Source organism: Oncorhynchus clarkii, chromosome 4 (assembly GCF_045791955.1).
Source record: "Oncorhynchus clarkii lewisi isolate Uvic-CL-2024 chromosome 4, UVic_Ocla_1.0, whole genome shotgun sequence".
NCBI lineage: Eukaryota > Metazoa > Chordata > Actinopteri > Salmoniformes > Salmonidae > Oncorhynchus > Oncorhynchus clarkii.
In genome coordinates this window covers 71,587,371-71,614,128 of record NC_092150.1, presented here as the reverse complement: position 1 = coordinate 71,614,128, position 26,758 = coordinate 71,587,371, and the positions used below count along the sequence as shown (strand labels likewise).

General features: G+C 43.2%; 3 protein-coding genes across 6 annotated transcripts in view; 2 read left to right on the top strand and 1 right to left on the bottom strand.

Moving 5' to 3' along the window:
• LOC139407251 (structural maintenance of chromosomes protein 6) overlaps positions 1 to 9,011 on the top strand; it is an 18,707-nt gene extending 9,696 nt beyond the window's left edge. Inside the window, exons 14-27 of one of the 2 annotated variants that reach the window (XM_071150864.1) lie at positions 2,915 to 3,093; positions 3,265 to 3,466; positions 3,584 to 3,698; positions 4,021 to 4,181; positions 4,320 to 4,455; positions 4,651 to 4,731; positions 4,895 to 5,065; positions 5,294 to 5,431; positions 5,539 to 5,684; positions 6,011 to 6,136; positions 6,410 to 6,515; positions 6,752 to 6,904; positions 7,899 to 7,996; positions 8,440 to 9,011. In XM_071150864.1, the coding sequence (XP_071006965.1) occupies positions 2,915 to 3,093; positions 3,265 to 3,466; positions 3,584 to 3,698; positions 4,021 to 4,181; positions 4,320 to 4,455; positions 4,651 to 4,731; positions 4,895 to 5,065; positions 5,294 to 5,431; positions 5,539 to 5,684; positions 6,011 to 6,136; positions 6,410 to 6,515; positions 6,752 to 6,904; positions 7,899 to 7,996; positions 8,440 to 8,551 (1,924 nt within the window). In that variant the 3' untranslated portion in view covers positions 8,552 to 9,011. The remainder of the gene's footprint in view (positions 1 to 2,914; positions 3,094 to 3,264; positions 3,467 to 3,583; positions 3,699 to 4,020; positions 4,182 to 4,319; positions 4,456 to 4,650; positions 4,732 to 4,894; positions 5,066 to 5,293; positions 5,432 to 5,538; positions 5,685 to 6,010; positions 6,137 to 6,409; positions 6,516 to 6,751; positions 6,905 to 7,898; positions 7,997 to 8,439) is intronic. The other variant, XM_071150865.1, reaches the window with a different exon arrangement.
• On the bottom strand, positions 8,893 to 19,037 carry LOC139407253 (cytochrome P450 2K1-like). 2 transcript variants are annotated; one of them, XM_071150868.1, is made up of 9 exons: positions 18,703 to 19,037; positions 15,705 to 15,867; positions 15,254 to 15,403; positions 14,932 to 15,092; positions 10,706 to 10,879; positions 10,347 to 10,488; positions 9,928 to 10,112; positions 9,612 to 9,753; positions 8,893 to 9,445 (listed from the first exon to the last, which is right to left on the bottom strand). In XM_071150868.1, exons 2-9 carry the CDS (start codon positions 15,829 to 15,831, stop codon positions 9,249 to 9,251), a joined length of 1,278 nt encoding a protein of 425 aa, XP_071006969.1. In that variant the 5' UTR covers positions 15,832 to 15,867; positions 18,703 to 19,037; the 3' UTR covers positions 8,893 to 9,248. The 2 variants fall into 2 exon arrangements, with proteins under 2 accessions (XP_071006969.1, XP_071006970.1); XM_071150869.1 differs by lacking the exon at positions 15,705 to 15,867.
• Positions 19,038 to 20,200: 1,163 nt separating this feature from the next.
• LOC139407254 (transmembrane protein 18) overlaps positions 20,201 to 26,758 on the top strand; it is a 30,146-nt gene continuing 23,588 nt past the window's right edge. The window contains exons 1-2 of one of the 2 annotated variants that reach the window (XR_011634080.1): positions 20,201 to 20,590; positions 25,254 to 26,298. Coding sequence is in view for 1 of the 2 variants with exons in the window: in XM_071150872.1 (XP_071006973.1) it covers positions 26,239 to 26,298 (60 nt within the window). In the remaining variant the exon portion in view is untranslated. Of the gene's footprint in view, positions 20,591 to 25,253; positions 26,299 to 26,758 lie in introns of those variants that run through there. The other variant, XM_071150872.1, reaches the window with a different exon arrangement.

The following is a 26,758-nucleotide window of genomic DNA, read 5'->3' as shown; positions in this document are numbered from 1 at the left end:
AAGCTAGGCAATAAATGTCCCCTCCCTAAAGTTGATTTATTGTGGAATGTCTAACTAGTCTCTTATCTCCCACACTCCCCTGCAGAGTTTTGTCTCAGAACAACTGTGGAAAATTTCTCTTAACTGTATAATGAATATATATATTTTTAATCTATAGTCTAGGACCCTATAAATGTAAGGAGGGAGGGGTTTTATAACCCCTCCCCTTCTATTAATATAACATAAGCATAATCAATTATTCTAATACATCAAACATTTGTACAGCCCCAAATCATGTCAGCTAGGTGATTCCTGACATTGCCTTTGTGTTCTTGGGCACAGGGACTATGGTGGTCTGCTTGAAACATGTTGATATTACAGACTCAATCAGGGACATGTTGAAAATGTCATTGAAGACACCTGCCAGTTGGTCAGCACATACAACTGCATATAGGGACAAAGATTGTACTTTTTGGAGAAGTGTCCTCTGGTCTGATGAAACAAAAATAGAACTGTTTGGCCATAATGACCATTGTTATGAACACCATCCCAACTGTGAAGCACGGGGGTGGCAGCATCATGTTGTGGGGGTGCTTTGCTGCAGGAGGTACTGGTGTACTTCACAAAATAGATGGCATCATGAGGTAGGAAAATGATGTGGATATATTGAAGCAAAATCTCAAGACATCAATCAGCAAGTTAAAGCTTGGTCGCAAATGGGTCTTCCAAATAGACAATGACCCAAAGCATACTTCCAAAGCTGTGGCAAAATAGCTTAAGTCAACAAAGTCAAGGTATTGGAGTGGCCATCACAAAGCCCTGACCTCAAGACAATTTGTGGGCAGAACTGAAAAAGTGTGTGCGAGCAAGGAGGCCTACAAACCTGACTCTGTTACACCAGCTCTGTCAGGAGGAATGGGCCAAAATTCACCCAACTTATTGTGGAAGGCTACCCAACATTTTTGACCCAAGTTAAACAATTTAAAGGCAATGCTACCAAATACTAATTGAGTGTATGTAAACTTCTGACCCACTGGGAATGTGATGAAAGCAATAAAAGCTGAAATAAATTATTCCCTCTCCTAATTTTCTGACATTTTGCATTCTTAAAATAAAGTGGGGATCCTAACTGACATAAGACAGGCAATTTTTACTAGGATTAAATCTCAGGAATTGTGAAACTGAGTTTAAATGTATTTGGCTAAGGTGTATGTAAACTTCCGACTTCAACTGTATATAGAGTACCAGTCAACGGTTTGGACAAATCTACTCATTCAATGGTTTTTCTTTATTTGGACTATTTTCTACTTTGTAGAATAATAGTGAAGACATCAAGACTATGAAACAACAGATATGGGATCATGTAGTAACCACAAAAGTGTTAAACAAATCAAAATATATTTTATATTGGATATTCTTCAAAGTAGCCACCCTTTGCCTTAATGAAAGCTTTGCACACTCTTGGCATTCTCTCAACCAGCTTCATGAGGAATGCTTTTCCAACAGTCTTGAAGGAGTTCCCACATATGTTGAGCACTTGTTGGCTGATATTTCTTTCACTCTGTGGTACAACTCATCCCAAACCATTTCAATTGGTTTGAGGTCAGGTGATTGTGGAGGCCAGGTCATCTGATGCAGCTCTACATCACTCTCATTGGTCAAATAGCCCATACACAGACTGGAGGTGTGTTTGGGGTCATTGTCCTGTTGAAAAACAAATGATGGTCCCACTAAGCGCAAACCATATGGGATGGCATATCGCTGCAGAATGCTGTTGTAGCCATGTTGGTTAAGTGTGCCATGAACTCAAAATAAATCACTGACAGTGTCACCAGCAAAGCACCATCACACCACCTCCTCCATGCTTCATGGTGATAACCACACATGCAGAGATCATCCGTTCACCTACTCTGTGTCTCACAAAAACACGGCGGTTGGAACCAAAAATCTCACATTTGGACTCATCAGACCAAATGACAGATTTCCACCGGTCTAATGTTGATTGCTCGTGTTTCTTGGCCCAAGCAAATCTCTTCTTCTTATTTGGTTCCTGTAGTAGTGGTTTCTTTGCAGCAATTCGACCATGAAGGCCTGGTTCAGGCAGTCTCCTCTGAACAGTTGATGTTGAGATGTGTCTGTTACTTGAACTCTGAAGTATTTATTTGGGCTGCAATGTCTGAGGCTGGTAACTAATGAACTTATCCTCTGCAGCAGAGCTAACTCTGGGTCTTCCTTTCCTGTGGCGGTCCTCATGAGAGCCAGTTTCATCATAGCGCTTGATGGTTTTTGCGACTGCACTTGAAGAAACGTTCAAAGTTCTTAAAATGTTCCTAATTTACTGACCTTCATGTCTTAAAGTAATGATGAACTGTTGCTTATTTGTGCTGTAATATGGACTTAGCCCTATTTGGTAAAATACCATCTTCTGTATACCACCCCTACCTTGTCACAACACAACTGATTGGCTCAAACGCATTAAAAAGGAAATAAATTCCACAAATTAACTTTTAACAAGGCACACCTGTTAATTGAAATGCATTCCAGGTGAAATATAAGATTTGATTTTTTTTACACTTTTTTTTTGTTACTATATGATTCCGTATGTGTTATTTCATAGTTTTGATGTCGGTTGCTGGACCGAATCCCCTAACTGACAAGGTAAAATTTGTCGTTCTGCCCCTGAGCAAAGCATTTAACCCACTGTTCCCCGGGCGCCGAAGACGTGGATGTCGATTTAAGGAAGCCCTCTGCACCGCTCTGATTCAGAGGGGTTGGGTTAATTGTGGAAGACATTTCTACGATGTAGAAAATAGTCAAAATAAATTTTAAAAATTGTGTGTGTGTGTATATACATACATACATACATACATACATACATACATACATACACATGTATGTATGTATAACCCTGTGTGTGTTTGTCTCTGTTTCTCAGGCGAGAGGAGGAGGATCTGAAGAGGTCTATGGAGGCCATCAGGAGGAAGTTGCAGACCATGGAGGGCAGCCGCTCCGACCGCCTGCGCCGCTTCGGGGAGAAGATGCCCGCGCTGCTCGCCGCCATCGAGGATGCTGACAGGAAGGGACAGTTCAGGAAGAAACCAGTGGGGCCGCTGGGTAAGACGTACGTGTGTGTGTGTGTGTGTGTGTGTGTATTTCCATGCAAGCGAAAACTCTTATCTTACGCTTCATTATCCTTCTGGATGTTATGCTTATTTGTGTAACCTTGTCATTGGTTAAAATAAAGCTCTTTCCAATGTCCTCTCTCTCCCGATGTGCCCCATGCAGGGTACTGTATCCGTCTGAAGGACCATGAGCAGGCCCTGGCCGTGGAGAAATGTCTTGGGAGCCTGATGGTGGCCTTCACCTGTGACAACCACGAGGACGAGAAGTTGCTGCAGGGCCTTATGAGAGGGTACTACCAGGGGGGTAGGAGACCCCAGATCATCACCTGCCAGTTCTTCAACAGGGTCCATGACACCAGTAGGCGGTATGGCTGTTGGCTACCTACCACACCTGGTTTCAGGCTAGCTAGGCTTATTTGTACCTCTAAAGGTTAATTTTGTTCTCTGTAACCAACATGTTTTCTGTCGTGTGTGTGTGTCAGGGCTGTGAACCACCCTGACTACCCGTCAGTCCTACAGTCTCTGGAGATCGAGGACCCAGTGGTTGCCAACTGCCTCATCGACCAGAGGGGCATAGAGACCATTCTGCTCATCAAGGTAGGGCCATGGAATCTACTGCCACCATAGTTAGTTCACTCAAATGTCATGATGTCACCTTGGATTGCCCAGTAGTGACTGCAATTATGATTTTGTTTTCAGTGTCGCCCTCTTTAAGGGAGAGTTCACTCTTTTAAAGTTTGAGCCGATAATAAGCTAAAACTTTAAATACTTGAACTATCCCCATGTAACAACTGCTTTGCATGCTAAAAACAACATGAATGAACTTCAAGCCACTTCCTGTAGAAAACAGTAGCCTTTAGGACAGAAGGGAGAAAGGTTCCATTTCTGTGGTTCTAACCCCTCTGTCTGTACCATGTAGAGTCCTACAGAGGCCCGCAGAGTGATGCAGGGCAGGCAGCCCCCTAGAAACTGCTACCAGGCCTTCACCAAGGAGGGAGACCAGTGCTACAACAACCGCTACTACTCCAACGACCAGAGGAGGTGTGACTACCTTAGCAGAGACGTAGAGGAGGAGATCAGGTAATGTGTGTGTGTGTGTGAGACGTCCATTTGTTTTGAAAAGGTTTCTGCTGCTCTGTTTTTCTGACTCAATTTAATTCAGTGGTTTACCTTTCTCCCTCTACCCCTTCTCTCAATATCTCCATGTATCCCACTCAGGCAGTTGCAGGAAGAGATGCGGAACAAGGAGGCCCACTTGGATCGGTTCAGCCAGCAGAAGCAGAGGGTGGAGGAGGACATCAGGAACAACAACAGTCTCCTGAAGCGGGCCTACGACGACAGGAAGAGGGCCAAGGTAACACACACGCACTTCTTAAGATCTTAGTATCTTGCTCAAGCTGGCCTTTGTGACAAAACAGCATCTCTCTCCAGAGCCATACCATGGATCCAACTAGAAATTATTTTGGAGAGCACAATGGTTCACCTCTGATTAGTCTAGATGTCGAGTTACTAGGTCACAACTCTCCTCTCCCCCTCTCCTCTCCTCCAGGATAAGTTCAGGAGGCTGCAGCAGGAGATCAGTGACCTGCAGAACGTGGAGGAACCCCAGTCTGAGGACCTCAAGCCTCTGGTGGGTACACACATCTAGGCACAGTATTTTAACATTTAGTTTTAGCTAATGTCGTTCATGAACATAACGTTCCCTTGTTCTCTCTTTCGCATTCCAACTGATATGATATACACAAACTGATGCACTCACATTCCACGACACACACACACACTCTGGCCTTCAGGAGGAGGAGCTGGAGGAGATCAACAATAAGATTTCAGCAGGTCGTGCTGAGAGCGAGGAGGCCCGTAGAAAGATGGCCCAGCTGAAGGCTTCCTGGGAGGAGGTGGAGCAGAGGTACCGCCAGCACAAAGACTCCATCAGCACTGTGGCCGAGGAGGCCGAACCCATCAAGGTCAGTCACATCAATATGGACTTCAATTTCTATTAACACGGAGGGAAGTTTGGTGTGCAAACCAGGAATGAACCAGGAGAGTGAAAAGGACTTAGAATAGTGATAACCCATGTCCTCATTTTGTTCCATACAGGGTCTCCATAGACATAATCAATCACACACAGATTAAACAGAAAAGGTAAAGCCAATAGATGGCGATACATCTCTCCTTCCCCCTTGTTTTCTCAGGAGGAGCTGAGTAAGAGCGATCAGGATGTGGAGAAGAGCAAGCACCATAAGAAACACTACGAGGACAAACGCAAGGTCCACATCAACACCATACAGGCCCTGAAGGCCAGCCTGGATCTCAAGGAGCAGGAGCTCACGGTACGTCTAGATATAATCAGGGCCATCTTCTGTGTATGTTGTCCCTTACTTCCTGTGTGTCCCTGCTTAATGTGTGCGTTCTTTGTCGTAACCCTCCTGTGTCCCAGGCTTCTGTAGTGAAGGCCACAGAGATCTGTCCAGAGCGGTCCGAGGTGCGCCGGACAGCCAGGAGTCTGGACAGCGAGATCAGCCGTCTGAAGCTGAAGATCAGCACCCAGCAGGACCAGCAGGGCGACCGCGAAGAGGTCATCAGGTAACCTCCGCCACCCCTAACCTCTGACCCTTCACCCCACACAAACGTTTAAGGGATGTTTCACTCAAAATACAACCAGATTAATTTTTTTCTCCACTTGCCTTGGTTTTAGTTGATTCCCTAAGAGTTCTTGGATGTATATTTTGGTTACTTTGGTATTGTTATATAGGGTGTTCTATAGTGTGTTATATATTGTTAAATATAGTTATATAGTATGTTTTGACAGTATTTCCATATAATAGGGCTGTCCATTTGAAAATGACTAATGGGTAAACTAAGGGCAGAAGGTAAATGTTGCTTGCCTTCCTCCCTCTTCTCCCATCCAGGCAATACCAAGAGGCCCTTGAGAACTACAGTAACATTAACCAGCAGGTGAAGTGCCTCAAGCGCTTCATCCAGGTCCTGTGTAAGATCATGGACGATAGACACCGAGTCTACACAGAGCTGAGGAGGTAGCTGGATTCACCATTTACTTCCTGTCTGTTAATAGAATATCAGCTCTGTTATTTGACACCACTCACTGTCTCATAAGAGATCACAGAACAGCTGGATGGTACTGCTAGCATCAACGGCTGTTACAGAGCTATGTAAAATAGTTATTGAATGACTGAAGGGAGGCCATCTCAATCTATCGATGTGGTGTTAGATTTAGCGGAAAAGCAAAGCTGTTGCGCTATGGATTTGTTTTTAAATAGTTTTCCTTCCCACTATGTATCTCTTTTTAGGTTTCTCTCAGTGCGTTGCAAGATGTACTTTGACTCCATGCTGTCACAGAGAGGCTATATAGGGAAGATGATGTTCGAGCACAAGAACGAAACCCTATCCATCTCAGTAAGAATACACTACGGTTTTAATGCACAGAAATACCTTTTCACATGTACCCTTCTTGAATGCAAAAGCAGTTATAGGTTATAAAAAAATTATGTATGCCTAATAATCAAGTTACCCTCACATTCCCCTGCTCCACCCCCCTTTCCCATTTGTCAATGTCTTTCTTTTACTCTTCTCTTTTTGCATCCTTCTTTGTCTCTACCCATCTTCTCCCTCATCTTCCCTCCCACTCTCAGGTCCAGCCAGGTGTGGGAGATAAGGCTGCTCTGAGTGACATGCGCTCTCTGTCTGGAGGAGAGCGCTCGTTCTCCACTGTCTGTTTCGTTCTCTCTCTCTGGGCCATCGCTGAGGCCCCCTTCCGCGCCCTCGATGAGTTTGACGTCTACATGGTAATGCCGCCGTATCAGAAGGATGGATGAATGACTTAATCATTTTAAAATGCATATTAAAGGGATACTTCAGGATTTAGGCCATTAAGCATATATTCCTACTGTTAGGTTCTGAACAAAGTCTAAACTCAAACGGACAACTAGGAAAAGCTCAAACCAAGTTTATTCAACCCAATGAGTTCTTCATCTGCAAAACACAACATACAAGTCACACAAGTATATATTTATAACTGTTGACTAGAAGTCACCTCCTTGTATGTCTAAGATAAGCAATTCATCCCTGTTCCTTCGGGGTGATCTCTGGCCCCCCTCCCAGAGGTTTCTTCTCTCTTCAACTGTTGACCTTATCTCGAGTTGAGTTCCACATCCCTCCTTGACCTAGTTCTACAGCAGCTGGCCTGTATTATCAGGAACTGAGGCTAGACTGATGCTCATTATTAATATTCAGCAACAACATGTTTGAACAGAGAAACTTTCTCTCCTTCCCTTTGTCTCACTCAGTAACTTTCCATACACACAGTACCTATTCACCTTTCATTGACCCCTTACATATACATGTTAAGTGATCAGTCCGTTCTAATATAGTGACAGGAATAAGTATATTTCAAGATAGAATCCAACACTACTTACCCAAAGTCAGACAAACTGATGGATACCATTTTTATGTCCCTGCGTGCAGTTTGAAGGAAGTTGAAGGTAGCATATCGTTAGCATAAAAATGGTATTCATATGTTTGTCTGACTCTGGGTAAGTCGAAAAAAGGCTTACCGGCAATTGCCTAAATCCCGAAGTATCCCTTTGAGTTGCTTCAGTCAATGAAATACATTTCAAATATGAACTTACTTTTAATCTAAGCTCAGGTGTCTTCTGTAGCCTACACTGTGAGGACGGCTGAGATTGATACATTGTTCTTCATATTTTTGCTCTGTTATTTCAGTCAATCGTTCTGTTCTGTTGAGACACTGTCTGTCAATAAATGTAACTGTCTTTTTAGGACATGGTGAATCGAAGGATATCCATGGACATGATGTTGAAAATCGCTTCTAGCCAACGTTACCGACAGTTCATATTCCTCACCCCACAGAGCATGAGGTATTGTAGCCTTCCATCACCCTCCTGTGTACTAACATTAAGCATCTCTGTTCTATTTTATAAACGGGGTGGTTTGAGCCCTGAATGCTTATTGGCTGACAGCTGTGGTATTTCAGACCGTATACCACAGGTATGACTAAACATTTATTTTTACTGCTCTAATTATGTTGGTAACAAGTTTATAATAGCAATAACGCACCTCAGGGGTTTGTGGAATATTGCCAATATACCACATCTAAGGGCTGTATCCGGGCACTCCGCGTTGAGTCGTGCATAAGAACAGCCCTTTGCATTGGTATATTGGCCATGTACCACACCCCCCTGGGCCTTATTGCTTAATCTATATCATGGCTTTGCCTAATTATCTCTCATTTGCATATTCAGTTGATCAAAAATAGTGTACTTAAAATAAATGTCTTGGTTGGTGGTTGTGTTCCCTATAGCTCTCTCCCAGTCAACAACCTGATCCGGATCCTACGGCTGAAAGACCCTGACCGTGGCCAGACGGCTCTTCCCTTTGGACAGAGGAATGAGGAAGAGGAAGAGGAGGAGTGAGAAAGAGGTCAACCTGAGACTGTTTTACAAAGTCCTTACTAAATGATGTGGATGTGTTTGTGATTCACATTTCTTCTAAGTTAAGTGTTTTGTTATTGTTAAAATTCTAGACACAAAAATAATGACGTAGTTTGCATTTATTTATGCTGCTATTGCTAAAGTTAGTGTTGCAATGTTTTACCAAACACTATTTCTGTAAATGCTTTTTTCTTTTCTAACTTTGTAACGACTTAATTTTGTTACGAGGAATAGCACATTTTGATACACTTTGTATGGCAAGACAGAGATTTGAGAAGTCTTTAATTAGCTTTTCCAGTGATTAACAGAAGCTCAACCTGTTATATTTGTGCAGATTTTATTGTTAGAACAATTGTCATGTTTGCTAAATTGTTTCAGTCGATCGTTCTGTTTCTGCAGACAATTTAACAAAATAAAATGATACTTTTGTTAGGATTTGAAATGACCTTGTCATTGTCTAGATACATTTGATACATTTATATCCATTGCTTGACTGTACAATAATTGTCAGTACAGTTACATTTACAAAACTAGTTTTGTACAGTTATGTTTTTAATGGTTAGTCCTGAGTGTTTTAGATTCAAGGCAGATGAGGTATCCTACTGATTACTGACATCTCAAAGTGATAACTGCCCTTAACACAGGAAAATCTGAAATACAAGGCTGTTGGGGTAATTCCCTAGGGGTCATGGAAACGAGGCAGGGCCCGTACTTTGATGGGTGGGGCGGTGAGGCCCAGGCCCCCGTAGGTGGAGATGTCCACGTCGTCAGCAGTCATCCCGATGGGGGGAAGGAAGGAAAAACGCTGCATGAGGGAGGTGTAGAAGAGGAAGAGCTCCATGCGGGCCAGAGTCTCACCTACACACACTCTACGACCTGGGAGGAGAGATGGGCGGAGAAATTGGAGGATGAGTGAGTAAACTCACTTTTGCTTGGGACAATTCTACTAGTAGTACACAATGCAATCCTAAGCTATTGAATTACTACAACTGGTGAACATAAGGATGATTGATGTCTGTTGAGACAACCTGGCTCCTGTTACCTGCAGAGAAGGGCATGAAAGCCTCCCTCTTGACAAACTTGTTGTCGACGTTGAGAAAGTGGTGAGGGTAGAAATCATCCGGCTTCTCCCAGTGAGCCTTATCACAGTGCACTGACCTCAGCAGTGGGATAATGTAGGTCCCCTACACACATACAATAATTTGAATGTGCCATTGTCAAGGGAAGGATGTTTGGTGCCGTATGGGGGACAGGTAGTATATTTCACTTTACCATAACTCTTGCTTAACTGTCTGGTTATTGTTGATTCACTTAAAGGTGCAGGTTAGTGTCTGCTAGTTAGTTGTGAGTGGGCCTGCCTTAGGTATGAAGAAGCCTTTGAGGCTGACGTCGGCTGTGGTCTCGTGGGGCAGGCCCATGGGCAGGATGTCAGCGGACCTCTGGGTCTCATGGATCACTGCGTCGGTGAAGGGCATCATCTGCCTGTGCTGGATCCTTGGCGTGGAACCACTAATCACCTTGTCTATCTCCTCATGGACCTTACCTGAGAGGACATAGGAAGTAGACTGAGTATAAGGAGGGCTTGTGAGATTTCACCTCTTTCTGTATTTTTATGCACCTTCTCTATTTGAAACATTTGCATATCAATCCCAGTTTGTATGTTTGTTTCGTATTACACTTTATGCCATGAAATGAGAAGGTGGTAGCTTTATGGTAGCCTATTTTTTACTTATTTTCCTCATTGATCCAAAATGACTGGTGACGTGGTTTCACTCACTCTGTATTTCAGGATACTTGATCATGATGACCAAGGCCCAGGCTAGGGTGCTGGAGGTGGTTTCCGTCCCAGCCACAAACATGTTGGTGACGGAACACAGGAGGTTCCACTCATGGAAGTGGGAAGAGGGATTATCCTTTTCCTAATAAATACATTTTAGTTGAGGAAAGGCATTAGGTATGGGACAAAACATGGGACCATTAGGAAGTGAGTTATGCTGTATTGTGGGAGTGGCAATATCAAATCACTTTCAGGCAAATCAATAGCACATCTCTATCCCCCCCTCAAAAAGGGTTTCCAAGTTCAAAAAGGCATTTTGACCCATAGTTGTTGTGACTGACATTGAGCCCTGGGTTCACCTTCTGCTGCTTGTTGAGGAATGCGTCGATGTAGCTACGGGAGTCGTTCTCATCCAGGATCTGTCTGTGCTGGATGAAAATCTTCCTGAAGAAGGCCTTCAGGTTGTCCTGGTACGCCAGCACTCTGTGGTGAGGCCCTGGCAGCGGGTGGATCACTGGGTACATGTTGTACAGCTGGAGAAACGAGCATGGCTGTTCATGTTTATACAGTGCCTTGCGAAAGTATTCGGCCCCCTTGAACTTTGCGACCTTTTGCCACATTTCAGGCTTCAAACATAAAGATATAAAACTGTATTTTTTTGTGAAGAATCAACAACAAGTGGGACACAATCATGAAGTGGAACGACATTTATTGGATATTTCAAACTTTTTTAACAAATCAAAAACTGAAAAATTGGGCGTTTACTTTCAGTGCAGCAAACTCTCCAGAAGTTCAGTGAGGATCTCTGAATGATCCAATGTTGACCTAAATGACTAATGATGATAAATACAATCCACCTGTGTGTAATCAAGTCTCCGTATAAATGCACCTGCACTGTGATAGTCTCAGAGGTCCGTTAAAAGCGCAGAGAGCATCATGAAGAACAAGGAACACACCAGGCAGGTCCGAGATACTGTTGTGAAGAAGTTTAAAGCCGGATTTGGATACAAAAAGATTTCCCAAGCTTTAAACATCCCAAGGAGCACTGTGCAAGCGATAATATTGAAATGGAAGGAGTATCAGACCACTGCAAATCTACCAAGACCTGCCCGTCCCTCTAAACTTTCAGCTCATACAAGGAGAAGACTGATCAGAGATGCAGCCAAGAGGCCCATGATCACTCTGGATGAACTGCAGAGATCTACAGCTGAGGTGGGAGACTCTGTCCATAGGACAACAATCAGTCGTATATTGCACAAATCTGGCCTTTATGGAAGAGTGGCAAGAAGAAAGCCATTTCTTAAAGATATCCATAAAAAGTGTCGTTTAAAGTTTGCCACAAGCCACCTGGGAGACACACCAAACATGTGGAAGAAGGTGCTCTGGTCAGATGAAACCAAAATTGAACTTTTTGGCAACAATGCAAAACGTTATGTTTGGCGTAAAAGCAACACAGCTGAACACACCATCCCCACTGTCAAACATGGTGGTGGCAGCATCATGGTTTGGGCCTGCTTTTCTTCAGCAGGGACAGGGAAGATGATTTAAATTGATGGGAAGATGGATGGAGCCAAATACAGGACCATTCTGGAAGAAAACCTGATGGAGTCTGCAAAAGACCTGAGACTGGGACGGAGATTTGTCTTCCAACAAGACAATGATCCAAAACATAAAGCAAAATCTACAATGGAATGGTTCAAAAATAAACATATCCAGGTGTTAGAATGGCCAAGTCAAAGTCCAGACCTGAGTCCAATAGAGAATCTGTGGAAAGAACTGAAAACTGCTGTTCACAAATGCTCTCCATCCAACCTCTCGATGTGCAAAACTGATAGAGACATACCCCAAGCGACTTACAGCTGTAATCGCAGCAAAAGGTGGCGCTACAAAGTATTAACTTAAGGGGGCTGAATAATTTTGCACGCCCAATTTTTCAGTTTTTGATTTGTTAAAGTTCGAAATATCCAATAAATGTCGTTCCACTTCATGATTGTGTCCCACTTGTTGTTGATTCTTCACAAAAAAATACAGTTTTATATCTTTATGTTTGAAGCCTGAAATGTGGCAAAAGGTCGCAAAGTTCAAGGGGGCCAAATAATTTCGCAAGGCACTGTATGTGAGAAATTCACTTCAGTTTTTTTACTTGTCAATGTTACGATGACTGTGTATTGTGAGGGCATTTTCTGTTGAACCTTACTAATGCTTGTGTACTAAAATATCCATCTTTAAGCCTAGGCATTGGGCTTGAGATGGTTAAAGAAACTAACTCAGAAAAGAGTGTGTGTATTAGCAGAGAACTGTTCTAACTGTTCTGTGTGTGTAGTATGACCACATGATGTCTGGGAGCTCAGCCAAGAGTTGACAAAAACAAATTGGTTCTTCTTAGCTTAACTGGAGACAGGGCAAAGTGTTATATTCTGCACACCTGTGATGGAGCTACTGTTCTGTTTGGAGCCTGTTCTGGGTGAAAGGTTCTTGTTTTGTGTGTGGGGGTAGTACATACAGTGGGGCAAAAAAGTATTTAGTCAGCCACCAATTGTGCAAGTTCTTCCACTTAAAAAGATGAGAGGCCTGTAATTTTCATCATAGGTACACTTCAACAATGACAGACAAAATGAGAGAAAAAAATCCAGAAAATCATATTGTAGGATTTTTAATGAATTTATTTGCAAATTATGGTGGAAAATAAGTATTTGGTCACCTACAAACAAGCAAGATTTGTGGCTCTCACAGACCTGTAACTTCTTCTTTAAGAGTCTCCTCTGTCCTCCACCTGTATTAATGTCACCTGTTTGAAGTTGTTATCAGTATAAAAGACACATGTCCACAATCTCAAAACAGTCACACTCCAAACTCCACTATGGCCAAGACCAAAGAGCTGTCAAAGGACACCAGAAACAAAATTGTAGACCTGCACCAGGCTGGGAAGACTGAATCTGCAATAGGTAAGCAGCTTGGTTTGAAGAAATCAACTGTGGGAGCAATTATTAGGAAATGGAAGACATACAAGACCACTGATAATCTCCCTCGATCTGGGGCTCCACGCAAGATCTCACCCCGGGGGGGTCAAAATGATCACAAGAACGGTGAGCAAAAATCCCAGAACCACATGGGAGGACCTAGTGAATGACCTGCAGAGAGCTGGGACCAAAGAAACAAAGCCTACCATCCGTAACACACTACGCCGCAAGGGACTCAAATCCTGCAGTGCCAGACGTGTCCCCCTGCTTAAGCCAGTGCATGTCCAGGCCTGTCTGAAGTTTGCTAGAGAGCATTTGGATGATCCAGAAGAAGATTGGGAGAATGTCATATGGTCAGATGAAACCAAAATATAACTTTTTGGTAAAAACTCAACTCGTCGTGTTGAGACAAAGAATGCTGAGTTGCATCCAAAGAACACCATACCTACTGTGAAGCATGGGGGTGGAAACATCATGCTTTGGGGCTGTTTTTCTGCAAAGGGACCAGGACGACTGATCCGTGTAAAGGAAAGAATGAATGCGGCCATGTATTGTGAGATTTTGAGTAAAAACCTCCTTCCATCAGCAAGGGCATTGAAGATGAAACGTGGCTGGGTCTTTCAGCATGACAATGATCCCAAACACACCGCCCGGGCAACGAAGGAGTGGCTTCGTAAGAAGCATTTCAAGGTCCTGGAGTGGCCTAGCCAGTCTCCAGATCTCAACCCCATAGAAAATCTTTGGAGGGAGTTGAAAGTCTGTGTTGCCCAGCAACAGCCCCAAAACATCACTGCTCTAGAGGAGATCTGCATGGAGGAATGGGCCAAAATACCAGCAACAGTGTGTGAAAACCTTGTGAAGACTTACAGAAAACGTTTGACCTCTGTCATTGCCAACAAAGGGTATATAACAAAGTATTGAGAGAAACTTTTGTTATTGACCAAATACTTATTTTCCACCATAATTTGCAAATAAATTAATTAAAAATCCTACGATGTGATTTTCTGGATATTTTTTTTTTCTGTCATAGTTGAAGTGTACCTATGATGAAAATTACAGGCCTCTCTCGTGTTTTTAAGTGGGAGAACTTGCACAATTGGTGGCTGACTAAATACTTTTTTGCCCCAATGTACATAATTTGGTAAAACATTCAAAGGCTCTTGCTTGCCAAACTTGGGGGAACCGTTGAGCTACTGTTAGAGGAAGTATGTCTGGAGTGACTAACTGTAACTTTGGCACCTACTGTATTGTCCTCACTCAGTTACGACAGACTGAGACAACCTTTTCATTATCGTCTGTACCCTGTAACCCAGTTTCGTCTCTCCTTCTGTACACACACACATAAGATCACGTGTTTTGCAGAAGCTTGCAAAAGATCGCTTGCCTATATAAGGCTTCTGTACTCTTTGTACAGCTGGCTCTCCATTTCACCTGCGTTCGCTGGTGCGACCAGCCTCATAATGTTTTTAATAGAAGTAATTCCTTGATTGATTGACTTTTCCTATCCTCATTATTAGTTAAAGGCAGAATTTCCACCACAGTATCCAGCATTTGAATACCTCTATGGAAAGGAACAACAAGTATCCCAAACAAATATCCCAAAATACTGTCATGTAGAATCATACCTGAATGAACGGTGAACTGGCCAGCCTGAAGCTTTTGTAGTTCATTTCCAAGAGCTTAATAAAGATTGGGTCATCATACTCCATCCTGTGGCCCATGATCAGAGAGACGATGATGTTGGACGCTGCCGCATTCAGAGGAATGGTGGCCTGGAAACCATCACCTGGCTCAGTCACAATAGTTTCATAAAAACACATGAATTCATGTCAAAATCAAAGTTAATTAATTCAATGATCTGCTGAATAGTTTTTGTGTAGCATTTTGTGTGACAGTTGAATAATCTATGTATTTGTAGTTTTATCTTCAGATCCAATATGGCCTCACCGTTATGAGCTGCAAAGCTATTTACAAGGTTTTCTGACTCTTTGATGATTTTCTCCTCGATGTTCCTCTTTCCCATTCCCAAATCCCTGAGCACCGTCAGAGTGAACCTCCGAATGGTCTTCCAGGAGTCCCCATGGCCGAATATAATTCCTGTTTTGACGGGGAGGATATGTCACAGATTCTCTGTTATTATAAGGAATAATTGTAGGTACTTAAGTATTCCTTTGCTTTTTTATGTGGACCTGTAGGTTTGCTGTGGGATGGATTTTACCCAGCAGTTATCCACTTAAAATGCCATGCCACTGCGTTAAGATAAGATATTGCTTGTGACTGTAAACTGCCATTGTGAACACTGAACAGTTGACATAACATGACTGGGCCTAGAATCAAGACAGATAATGTGGTTCTTGATCTATTAAAGAGATTTTGGTCAGTCGAGGTTGGCCTGTACCATTTCCTCTGGTGATCTGTTTGAATAGTGGGATGTCTGGCCGCTCAGCAAATAGATCAGCCTGAGTGACCAAGGCCTCCTTCACCATCTCATAGCCACACAGAACCACGATCTTACGCAAGCCCATCTGAATGCTGAACACTGGTCAAAACTTGTCCTTCATCTGGTTAGAAGAGGGGAGGGGGGGGGGGGTGAAGAGAGAGGGAACACAAATATCACAATGTCCCATGGGAATGAGATATATCATTATAATGTTTCCTTTTTGTCCTACTATCTCTGTTAAAATGTAACAAACTCATATTCGAGGCAAGCAAGCAACAATATGCACCAGTTCCGTGGAGATTTTGTACATCCCTAGAGACAAACATACAGTTAATAAGCTGCTCCATTCGGGATTGCCTAAACAGGAATTTAGTGACGGGAGTAGTGGAGAGTACATTTAGGACAAAGATGGATAGATATAAAGTGGTCAAGAACTCTTGAGAGTTCAAGCAAAGCACATGGGTTAAATTGTTCCAACAATTGTTTACAGACAGATTATTTAACTTATCACTGTATCACAATTCCAGCGAGTCAGAGGTTTACCTACACTAAGTTGACTGTGCTTTTAAACAGCTTGGAAAATTCCTGACATCATTTGAGTCATTTGGAGGTGTGAATGTATTTCAAGGCCTACCTTCTGTCTCCTAGAGATTAATGTACTTTGGTGCAAAAAGTGCAAATCAATCCCAGAACAACAGCAAAGGACCTTGTGAAGATGCTAGAGGAAATAGTTACAAAAGTATCTTTATCCACAGTAAATCGACATAACCTGAAAGGCCACTCAGCAAGGAAGAAGACACTGCTCCAAAACCGCCATAAAAAAGCCAGACTACGGTTTGCAACTGCACATGGGGACAAAGATCATACTTTTTGGAGAAATGTCCTCTTGTCTGATGAAACAAAAATAGAACTGTTTGGCCATAATGACCAATGTTATGTTAGGAGGAAAAAGGGGGAGGATGGGAAGCTGAAAAACCCAATCCCAACTGTGAAGCATGGAAGTGGCAGCATCATGTTGTGGGAGTGCTTTGCTGCAGGAGGGACTGGTGCACTTCACAAAATAGATGGCATGAGGTAGGAATTATGTTGATATATTGAAGCTTGGTCGCAAATGGGTCTTCTAAATGGACAATGACCCCAAGCATTCTTCCAAAGTTGTGGAAAAATGGCTTAAGGACAACAAAGTCAAGGTATTGGAGTAGCCATCACAAAGCCCTGACCTCAATCCTATATCAAATTTGTGGGCAGAACTGAAAAATCTTGTGCGAGCAAGGAGGCCTACAAACCTGACTCGGTTACATCGGATCTGTCAGGAGGAACGGGCCAAAATTCACCTAACTTATTGTGGGAAGCTTGTGGAAGCCTGCCCAAAACATCTGACTCAAGTTAAACAATTTAAATGCAATATCACCAAATACTAATTGCGTGTATGTAAACTTCTGACCCATTCTCTCTACTATTATTCTGACATTTCACGTTCTTAAAATAAAGTGGTGATCCTAAATGACCTAAAACAGGGAATTTTTACTAGGATTAAATGTCAGGAATTGTGAAAAACAGAGTTTAAATGTATTTGGCTAAGGTGTATGTAAACTTCCGACTTCAACTGTACATGGGCTCGGGAAGAGGTGACTCTGCAGTTTTCGGAGGCTCCCGGGGGAACTCAGGTAACCTCTAGTTCTCTCGGCAACAGAGCCGTCAACGACTTCCGGGATAACTCGGAGGCGAGGTGGAATCCTTGGACGAACGAGTTAAATTAAATCTCCTCTCCTTCCTGCATTCCCGTAATCGCCCATCGATCCAAATGGCAAGGTGATGAGCGAGTCGAGATCTGTCTATAGTTCCCGGGCAGCAAGCTCGTCCTTTACTTCCTCTGATACTCCGTGCAGGAACATGTCGAACAGTGCTTCCGGGTTACAAGCACTCTCAGCTGTCAACGTGTGGAAATCTACTGCGTAGTCTTTAACACTGCGGGAGCCTTGCCGAAGCTGGAGTTACTTCCCGGAAGCCTCTTTTCCGGACAATGGAGCATCAAAAACATTCCTCACCTCTGCCACAAACTCCTCCAGACTGAAGCATATTGTTCACATACTGCCGTCGCCCAGGCGAGGACCCTCCCGGACATCAGCGTGATGAGGTACACTATCTTAGAGCGGTCCGAATGGAAGGAGGAGGGTTGCAGCTGGATGATGAGGGAACACAGCGAAAAACGCCCGGCAGGTGCCCGACTCTCCATCGAAGCGCTCCCGGGGAGGTAAGCGGGGTCCCCGGGAAGCCGGGGTGGCCGGTGAGGCGCCGCTGCTAACAGCGGGGCTACTGAAGGGCTAGGAGGTTACTGTCGTGGTAGGGTGCCTAACAATGCTTGGTCGTAGCGTTCGGCCAAGACCACGAAGCAACTCCTCCTGCCTTCCAATGTTGGCTCCTTGGGAGGAGATGGCGTTGCGGAGCTTGTCCGAGTCTGCTGGGTCAGTCATGGCCAGATCGTACTATCACATTTCAGGTATGACCCAGATGCAGACAGTGTCGAAGTAACAAACGTTGATTTCTAATACAGGGGCAGGCAAATGACAGGTCAAAGGCCGGCAGGGGTCAATAATCCAGTGAGGTGAGGCAAGGTACAGAACGGCAGGCAGACTCAGGGTCAGTGCAGGCAGAACGGTCAAAACCGGGAATGACTAGAAAACAGGAGCAAGAAACAGGCAGGAGCAGGGAAACACACGCTGGTAGGTTTCACGACAAAACGAACTGGCAACAGACAAACAGAGAACACAGGTAAAAATGCACAGGGGATAATGGGGAAGATGGGCGACAACTGGAGGGTGGAGACAAGCACAAAGACAGTTGAAACAGATCAGGGTGTGACACTGATTGGGTCTTTGTAGAGGGGTTCTTACCTCCATCAAGGTTTGATAGGGTCTTTATAGAAGGGTTTGTACATCTATAGAGGGGTTCTTACCTCCATCATGGTTTGGTAGGGTCTCTTCAGGTCCAGGTTGAAGGTGTTCCCCAGCAGCGGTAGACCTCTCGGGCCTGGAGGGAAATTCTTAGGGTTTGTGTTTCGATTGATGATGAAAATGAGGATGATTAAATTCAGGGTAATAAACATAACGGACATGCCACTTAGTGAAAATAATTCTAGAACAGACATATTTTGTTTATAATCGTTTTTTTCTGACTCAATTTGGGATGTCTTTGAAATAAATATTGTTAGAGGCCGTGGTTCATAGTCATTCCAGGAATGCTACTGTATCCGTCGTTTCTTTGAAACCTGCAAAAACATAAAGAAGAGATTGCATTAAAATACTGCCCATGGTAAAAGTTTCTCTCTATGGACAGTATTTGGAAGTAAGTCGATTGGGCCTCTCATGAAGAATGAGGACTGCTTTTCAGGAATTTACACAGCGCATAAAATGCCAACTTTGAGAATCTTTATTTCAAGTTATGATGTTTGTGTTTATATTAATTGTGTATGTTACAGATCAAATCCAGCAAATATTGATTTTTGCCACATGAAAATTGGCATAATACCCTACGTCTGATACTGCTGTAGAAAAAATATCTAATAATTTATACACTGATTTCTTTTGTTTATGTATCACTGTTAAAGTGGACTTGTTTACTTGTATAAATCTTTCACGTAGTTCTCTTGAACGGACTATGGGCACATTAATGAAAAAACATTCACTCTTCATGAAAGAACTACACTACTTTTATTTGTCTGACATGTCCTTTCCCATGTTCATTCTGCAATAGAAAACATTGATCATATCGTGAAAAATTATGAGGCTTAATAATTAAAGCAATTTGCAAGAATAAATATCCTACCTGAAGGAAATGAGAGTTGTTGTGTCCTCTGCCCTATCCTAGCTCCTGAGGCTTCAGTTAACGGTTTTCCAGAACTTTATTGTTAGACTCGCTGACACCAGCTCTCAAACTCACAGCTGTGTAGTCATGTGGATCGCGTGCCAACCAGGCTTTAATTACTCTGTAAACCTGCTTACCACCAGGGTCATATTTCTACTAAACCACCAGGGTAATATTTCCACTAAACCACCAGGGGCATATTACACCTTTTCTCCACTCTCTTATCATTAAAACGCAAACTGACTGTGGATCAGTTTCTAGAAATGCACCTGAACATACTTCTACATGCGCCTGATAGAGGGCGGCATTGCGTTGTAGCTGGGGCAAGCAGGGACCTGAGGGGCCAATTTACTTCATTATGGGCCCGTTATAGGTCTCATTCACTATGGCTATGGGTATTGCTCTTTAACACAATTTAGGCCTATATAGTATATAAATCTGCGGTTCTAATCCACAAGATTATGTTACAATGAATTAGCAGGTTAAAGACAAATCATGAGTGTGTGCAACACAACTTCCTGCACAAACCAGTCTGACTACATCTTTAAGGGCAACGTGCCAGCAGTCCAATGGAATGCACGCCCATTCAAGCACATACCTTGTGTTGACAACATAGCAGCAAGTGACAGATTTCAATTCTACCATGACTGCGACAAAGAACGGCAACTACCACCTGAGAGACAACAATGAAGCCCAAATCTCTCGTATTGAGGTTATTTAATAATACTGAGTCCTTAGGTGAGAGGCAAGTGGAGAAAGGAGCCAGGTATCACCGACAAGTAGACTGTTCGGACCAACATGAGACCCCCGGCCCCCAGGTAAAGGATGGGGGGAGAAAGAAAGAGAAGTGCGCCACTGAGATCCATTTGGCCTTTTTACCGGAGAGGTACGAGCCCCTAGTCGAAGAGGATGAAGGAAGGCAAAGAGCGAAAGAAGAAAAGAAAAACAAGAAGAAAAAAAAATACAAGAAAGTCAAGAAGGTAGATTTGGTGAAAAACATTACTGCTGCATGTATCTTTCTGTGCTATTATATTTATAAAAAATAGGTCTAGTTTTTTCCCCCTTCAATGATTAACTTTAACCAACGTTTTGTTCAATGGTAATTAATCCTTAACTAACCATTATGATGCACATAACCTTTGAAAATCAAATGTATTCTGTTTTGTTATAATTACACTGGTATAACAACCTTCAGTTGTTCATAATCATAACATTTATATTGTCAATAGGAAAAAGACAGTAACATCAATGCTACATTTTCAGATACTTTCAACTATAGAATTCCCTGTAGTGTATAATTTCCAACACAGTATGTAATAGTTGCGCATAATATGGGTAAGTTCGAGGCAATATCATAATCAATATCATTATCGTGATACAATTATCACAATATGGCACCAGGCCATCAAACCTGCATCAAATTGCCTGATACTCATCATATGACTGAATGATGTCAAATCGATAATAAGAATCACAAACCATAGAGCTCGAGAGATCATTGTGAAATAAGACTACAATATAAAGGCTTTTCATGAAAGAAATCGGTGTTACAAACCAATCTATTGTGATTGACTTTTCTCAGATTGTTGTTTTCTAATCAGCACCTCACATTAACACTTTGTTTCTTACTGTTTGCTTTCAACACTGATTGTGTTACTGTTAAACCACCTGTATTGTGACACAATATGAACTACAAGTTGAATGATACAATCAGTCACTGTTGATATATTTATTGTATCTTCCTATCTTGCCACCACCCATATGCCTGGCTTTTCTCCAGATTTAGATTGTTTTAAGACCTCTCCCTGTGTTAGTCTGTTCCACTGTGCTAGATACAATGTGTTTGGGGTCAAAGGGGAATATCTAAACCATAACATAAAACATGAAAAGACCGTCACGGTCCAGTTCTTTGACTTAAAAATATTTCCTGTCAAGAAACTCATGTTTAAGAATATAGCTCTTAAAACCATTTCCATGTAAACAGTGTTTGTGGGTTGTCATGCAGGGAAAACTCAGAAAATATATCATAGACAAACATATAAACAACAGAGGACTCTGGGTGAGAATGGTGCCGGCTCACCTGGGTGACGCCAGAGCGACTTGCCTGTTACCTCGATCCCCAGAAGACCGGCAGTGTGACCTCTGCGGCCACAGATGGTGCACGAGCTGGAACCCCCTCCGGTCTCCCTGCGCACCACCCCTCCCAGCTCCATAGGTATGGTGTGACGGGGGTGCGGGGGGATGGAACCACCAGACCCCAATCTGAACGTCCACGGTTAGCCAGCAGGTTGTCCAGCCGGATGGACAGGTCCACCAGCTGGTCAAACGTGAGGGTGGTGTCTCTGCAGGCCAACTCCCGACGGACGTCCTCGCGCAGACTGCAGCGGTAATGGTCGATCAGGGCCCTGTCGTTCCATCCTGCGCCGGCAGCCAGGGTCCTAAACTCCAGGGCGAACTCCTGGGCGCTCCTCGTCTCCTGACTCAGATGGAAGAGGCGCTCACGGGTGAACTCCTCAAACTGGTCCAACGCCTCATCTCCCTCTCTCCATACGGTGTTGGCCCACTCCAGGGCTTTCCCGGTGAGGCACGAGACGAAGGCGGACACACTCTCACGACCCGACGGAGTCGGGTGGAGGGTGGCCAGGTATAGGTCCAGTTGGAGAAGGAACCTCTGGCAGTTTGCAGCCTTTCCGTCGTATTCCTGGGGCAGGGAGAGACGAATCCCACTGGGACCAGGAGGAAGTGGGGCGCTCAGTGGAGACCCCGGTTGTGCTGGTGGAGGCGCTGGAAGAACTCCCTGTCTCTCCCAGCGGTCCATAGTCTGGACAACGTGGTCCATGGCGATGCCAAGATGTTGGAGCATTGCTGCGTGCTCCCGGACGCGCTCCTCCACCCCTAATACCGGGGTACCTGCTCCTGCTGACTCCATAGTAGTGGTCTGTAATTCTGTCATGGGTGCATACTGGCGGCAGAGAAGTCAGACGCAGGAGAGCAAAACCCACCGGATACAGAACAATAAAATACATGGGTACATAACCCGACGCACACCAGAACATACCGTGCACAAGCACTGACACAAACAATTACGGACAAGGACATGGAGGGGAACAAAGGGTTAAATACACAACATGTAATTGATGGAATTGGAACCAGGTGTGATGGAAGACAAGACAAAACCAATGGAAAAGTGGATTGGCGATGGCTAGAAGGTCGGTGACGTCTACCGCCGGACGCTGCCCGAACAAGGAGAGGAGGAGACTTGTTCGGGCAGAAGTCATGACATGGGTTCACTGTTGTTGTTGTGGCTATATTAGGTTCTAAATCATATCAAATCAAGCTTTATTTATACAGCACATTTCAGACAGGGAATGCAACGCAATGCGCTTTACAGGGAAAAAAACTAAAAACAATGAAAATAAAAGCTGAAATATTTACTAGACAACAAACATAAGATTTAAAAGTAAATGTAAAAAAAGATTGACACAAACTGAACAACTAAAAAGCACCCTAAGGAAAAGCAAAGCCAAAGAGATGTGTTTTAAGATCTCCTTTAAATATGTCCACCGTTTCAGCCCCCCTCAGGTTCTCTGGCAGGCTTTTCCAGAAGCTGGGGTCATAATAACTAAAGACGGTCTCTCCATGCCTCTTGGTCCCCCTCAGGTTCTCTGGCAGGCTTTTCCAGAGGCTGGGGTCATAATAACTAAAGACTGTCTCTCCATGCCTCTTGGTCCCCCTCAGGTTCTCTGGCAGGCTATTCCACAGGCTGGGGTCATAAGAACTAAAGGCTGTCTCTCCATGCCTCATGGTCCAAGGCTTTAGGGTAGTTAAAAGGTCAGTGCCAGAAGACCTGAGGGACCTACTGGGTACATAACTTAAAAGCATGTCTGACATGTGTTGGGGTGCACAATCGTGGATTGATTAAAAAAAATCAATAGAATTATCTTAAATTTAATTCTAAAACTCAGAGACCTTAAAATCAGTGTAATGTGTGCTCTCCATCTGGTCTTGGTCAGTACCCGTGCTGCAGAATTCTGTATGTTTTGCAGTTGACTAATGGCTTTCTTGGTTAGACCAGACAGGAGAGCATTACAGTAGTCAAGCCTGCTTATAATAAAAGCATGGATGAGTCTCTCTGTATCAGCCTGAGTGAGAAATGGCCCCACCTGGGCAATGTTCCTCAGGTGGTAATTTTGGTCACACTATTTTGGTCACATTCCTAATCTGTGATTCAAAATGTAGTTAAAAAATCAAATAACACCTAGGTTTTTTTACAAGGTATTTATTCTTTATTGCCTGTGAATTAAAGTGTGCGGCAGCATAGCCTCTCCAAGGTGAGCAGGCCAACATTACCTCTGGGATGTCTATTCTGCACTATCCCATGGGCTGAGGCTCAGACATTCACTGGTCAATTACAAAGCCAAGACTAAGCCTCATTGAATCACTAAAGAGCTCTGATCCAGCTAGATCCCTAAAGCTTCAAGGTAGTTTCACCTCTCAACCCTCTGTGATATGTCGCTACAGGATAAGCATTAGAGATAGTCAGCGAATGTTGGGACAAACACTGCCAAAGAGTCATTCAACCCTCATCACTTCAGCTGGCCCTGAATGGATTCTCTGTCATTGTGGTGAGGGATTATCAATTACATTTGGTAGGGTCATGGATATAGGTAGCCTGTTGGCTATTAATAACAATAACAAACCCCAAACAAAGTACAATAATAATAACCAAATGTAGGGCTGACTAAATGCCATCAATCAGTTGGAAGGACCATGACAAACCCCATTCAAAGTATAGGAATAACTAAATGGAGTGTTATTATGGCGCAGTAAGTGACCATAATCCTACATTTGGTTATTCCTGTACTTTGTATGGGATGTGTTATGGTCCTTCCAACTGATTGACGGCAGTTAGTCACATGTAATTTCTTCCTTATCTGTCTTTGTTAAGAAAGTTCATATTTTACCACTCACACACGTGCTGTGGTGTGTGTTGTGTATAAGGTTATAATAACTAGGAAAGAGTCTGCCAATCGGCCAATCAGTTATATTGGATCACGTTAAAAATCCTGTTGCCGCTACATGAATTCACTGTAAACATAACCATCTAATATCAATGCTACAGGTCTACAGGTGACAGGGGTGTTTGGACGTTTGATTTGAGGCCTTGATAGTGATACATTTTAAGACTACAGGTTGGGAAATGTTTTGGTGTTTTTGAACATCCCCTGATGCAGTCAGTTCAGACACTCTGGGATAGCGCCAGCTGGCCAGCCCTTTCCTGAACACTAAACATGGAACCCTATTGTTCAGCACAGGGATCACTGCTTATTTTAGTTAGACAAATAAAAAGGATGCAGTGATTTCCCCCCTGCTGTGCCGGGCGCCCATTGTCTGAGTATGGAGCAGATTGGTTCGGCCTGAGCATGTGTTTAATAATGTAATCCCTTATTCTTGACCTAGTTCTGTCCTCAAGATCTGTTGATGAGTTGTAAAATCATCCTCACACTTACAGCAGCCCACTGTATGTTCCATCTGCAGATAGGATGAGTCATTTAATGATGATTAGGTTTGTATTGCTGATGATGGTTGTTAATTGATGATCCGTTTATTGACTTTGCTCTCTGTGCGTGCTTTGTCTTCCAGAATGTCGGCAAGGCCCTTCGCTACAGCTGGAAGTGTTTGATGCTTGGTCTTCACAGTATGGCAGCAGGCTATTCCACCCCACTCACTGCCGCTGCTACCCTCGTTCCAGAGTTTCATGCGGGCAGGGACAGGGGCTGAGAGGACCAATCACATTGATCTGTAATCCTTCTTAATGTTCACTGACTCTATCGCTGTGGCCCCAGGGTCTCAAATTAAACCAGCACTGAAAACGCTCAATTGCAAGTCTTCTCTACATTATGAAATTATAGAATTTCAATATCCTGTTGTAGAATAATGATAAAAATGATTTGATTCTCATTGCAAGATTTTGCATGTTTATAAGATGTAATAAACTGTTTATGTTTTTATAGTTACTTAATAGGAACTTTGTAGGAACCACATTGATGCATTTGTAATTACATTTATGTGACAGAATGTTGATATGGTTAGGAAATATATCTATGTCAGACGTTTTATACTTTTACAATGACTTTAACATTGAAATTTATGGAATATTTTGTATATTTGTAAACTCTTTAATTACAGCATTTCACAGTTACTTACTGCACAATTGTTCATTATTTTCTCAAATATACATTGTGCCTTTTTCAACTCAAAGAATTTATGTAACATGCAACCATCACCTTGTGTAAAGCCTGTTAAAGAGACAGCAGGAGAGAAAAGGAAAATTGTGTGGCGCAAACAGAATGTGTGTTTGTTCTATGGCGTCAGATTGTGAATCAGGACTGGACAGGAGCTTGTTAACAAAGGGATTTAGATAGAGACAGGAAAGAATTAGCGGGGTTGGGGTGGAAAGGGGAACCAAAACCGGAAAGCAAACTGAATCAAGGCTTGAGGGCCTCTTCCTGCACACTGGGGACAGTCTGTCTTTTGTCCCAGCCAGTCAACAGAAGCAGGGGCATAGCACAACCCCAGTGGATTTACAGCAGAATAATATATTTTCAGAATATCTTCTAAATGTAATATGATAGAAAGAAAAATGTATGTTTCTATGATAAAGAAAGCTGACAGCGAGAAGTTAACAGTGAGTACAGCATACCTTCATGTGCAAATAGACAGATGGATTGTGACTAAAATTCCAGTGATATGCTACCAAAGAATACACACTGCATCTCTCTATTGCCTATATCTGTCTTTGAAAGTCCGTTTCTATGCGAATAAATACAATTTAAACTTATGCCTGAGGCTACTATGTGCTGTATTATAGCTCTACTGTAGAGTATGTCTGGTTTTTTTTGCAGTATATATATTATAAAACTTCTGATGAATACCCATCGGTGGAAAACCTGATGGTCTTTCCACAATGTTAGCTGGAGGCTGAAACGCAGACGAACCAGGAAGTCCGATGATGCGAAATAATGGTGCTGTTAAGATCAGAGATGTATCTCCTGAGTACACCAAGTAGTAAGACTTACAGGTCTTCATTCTCTTTTGAGAACCTTAATGATCTTCAAATGGAGTCAGACAGCAGTGGTGAGCCAGTC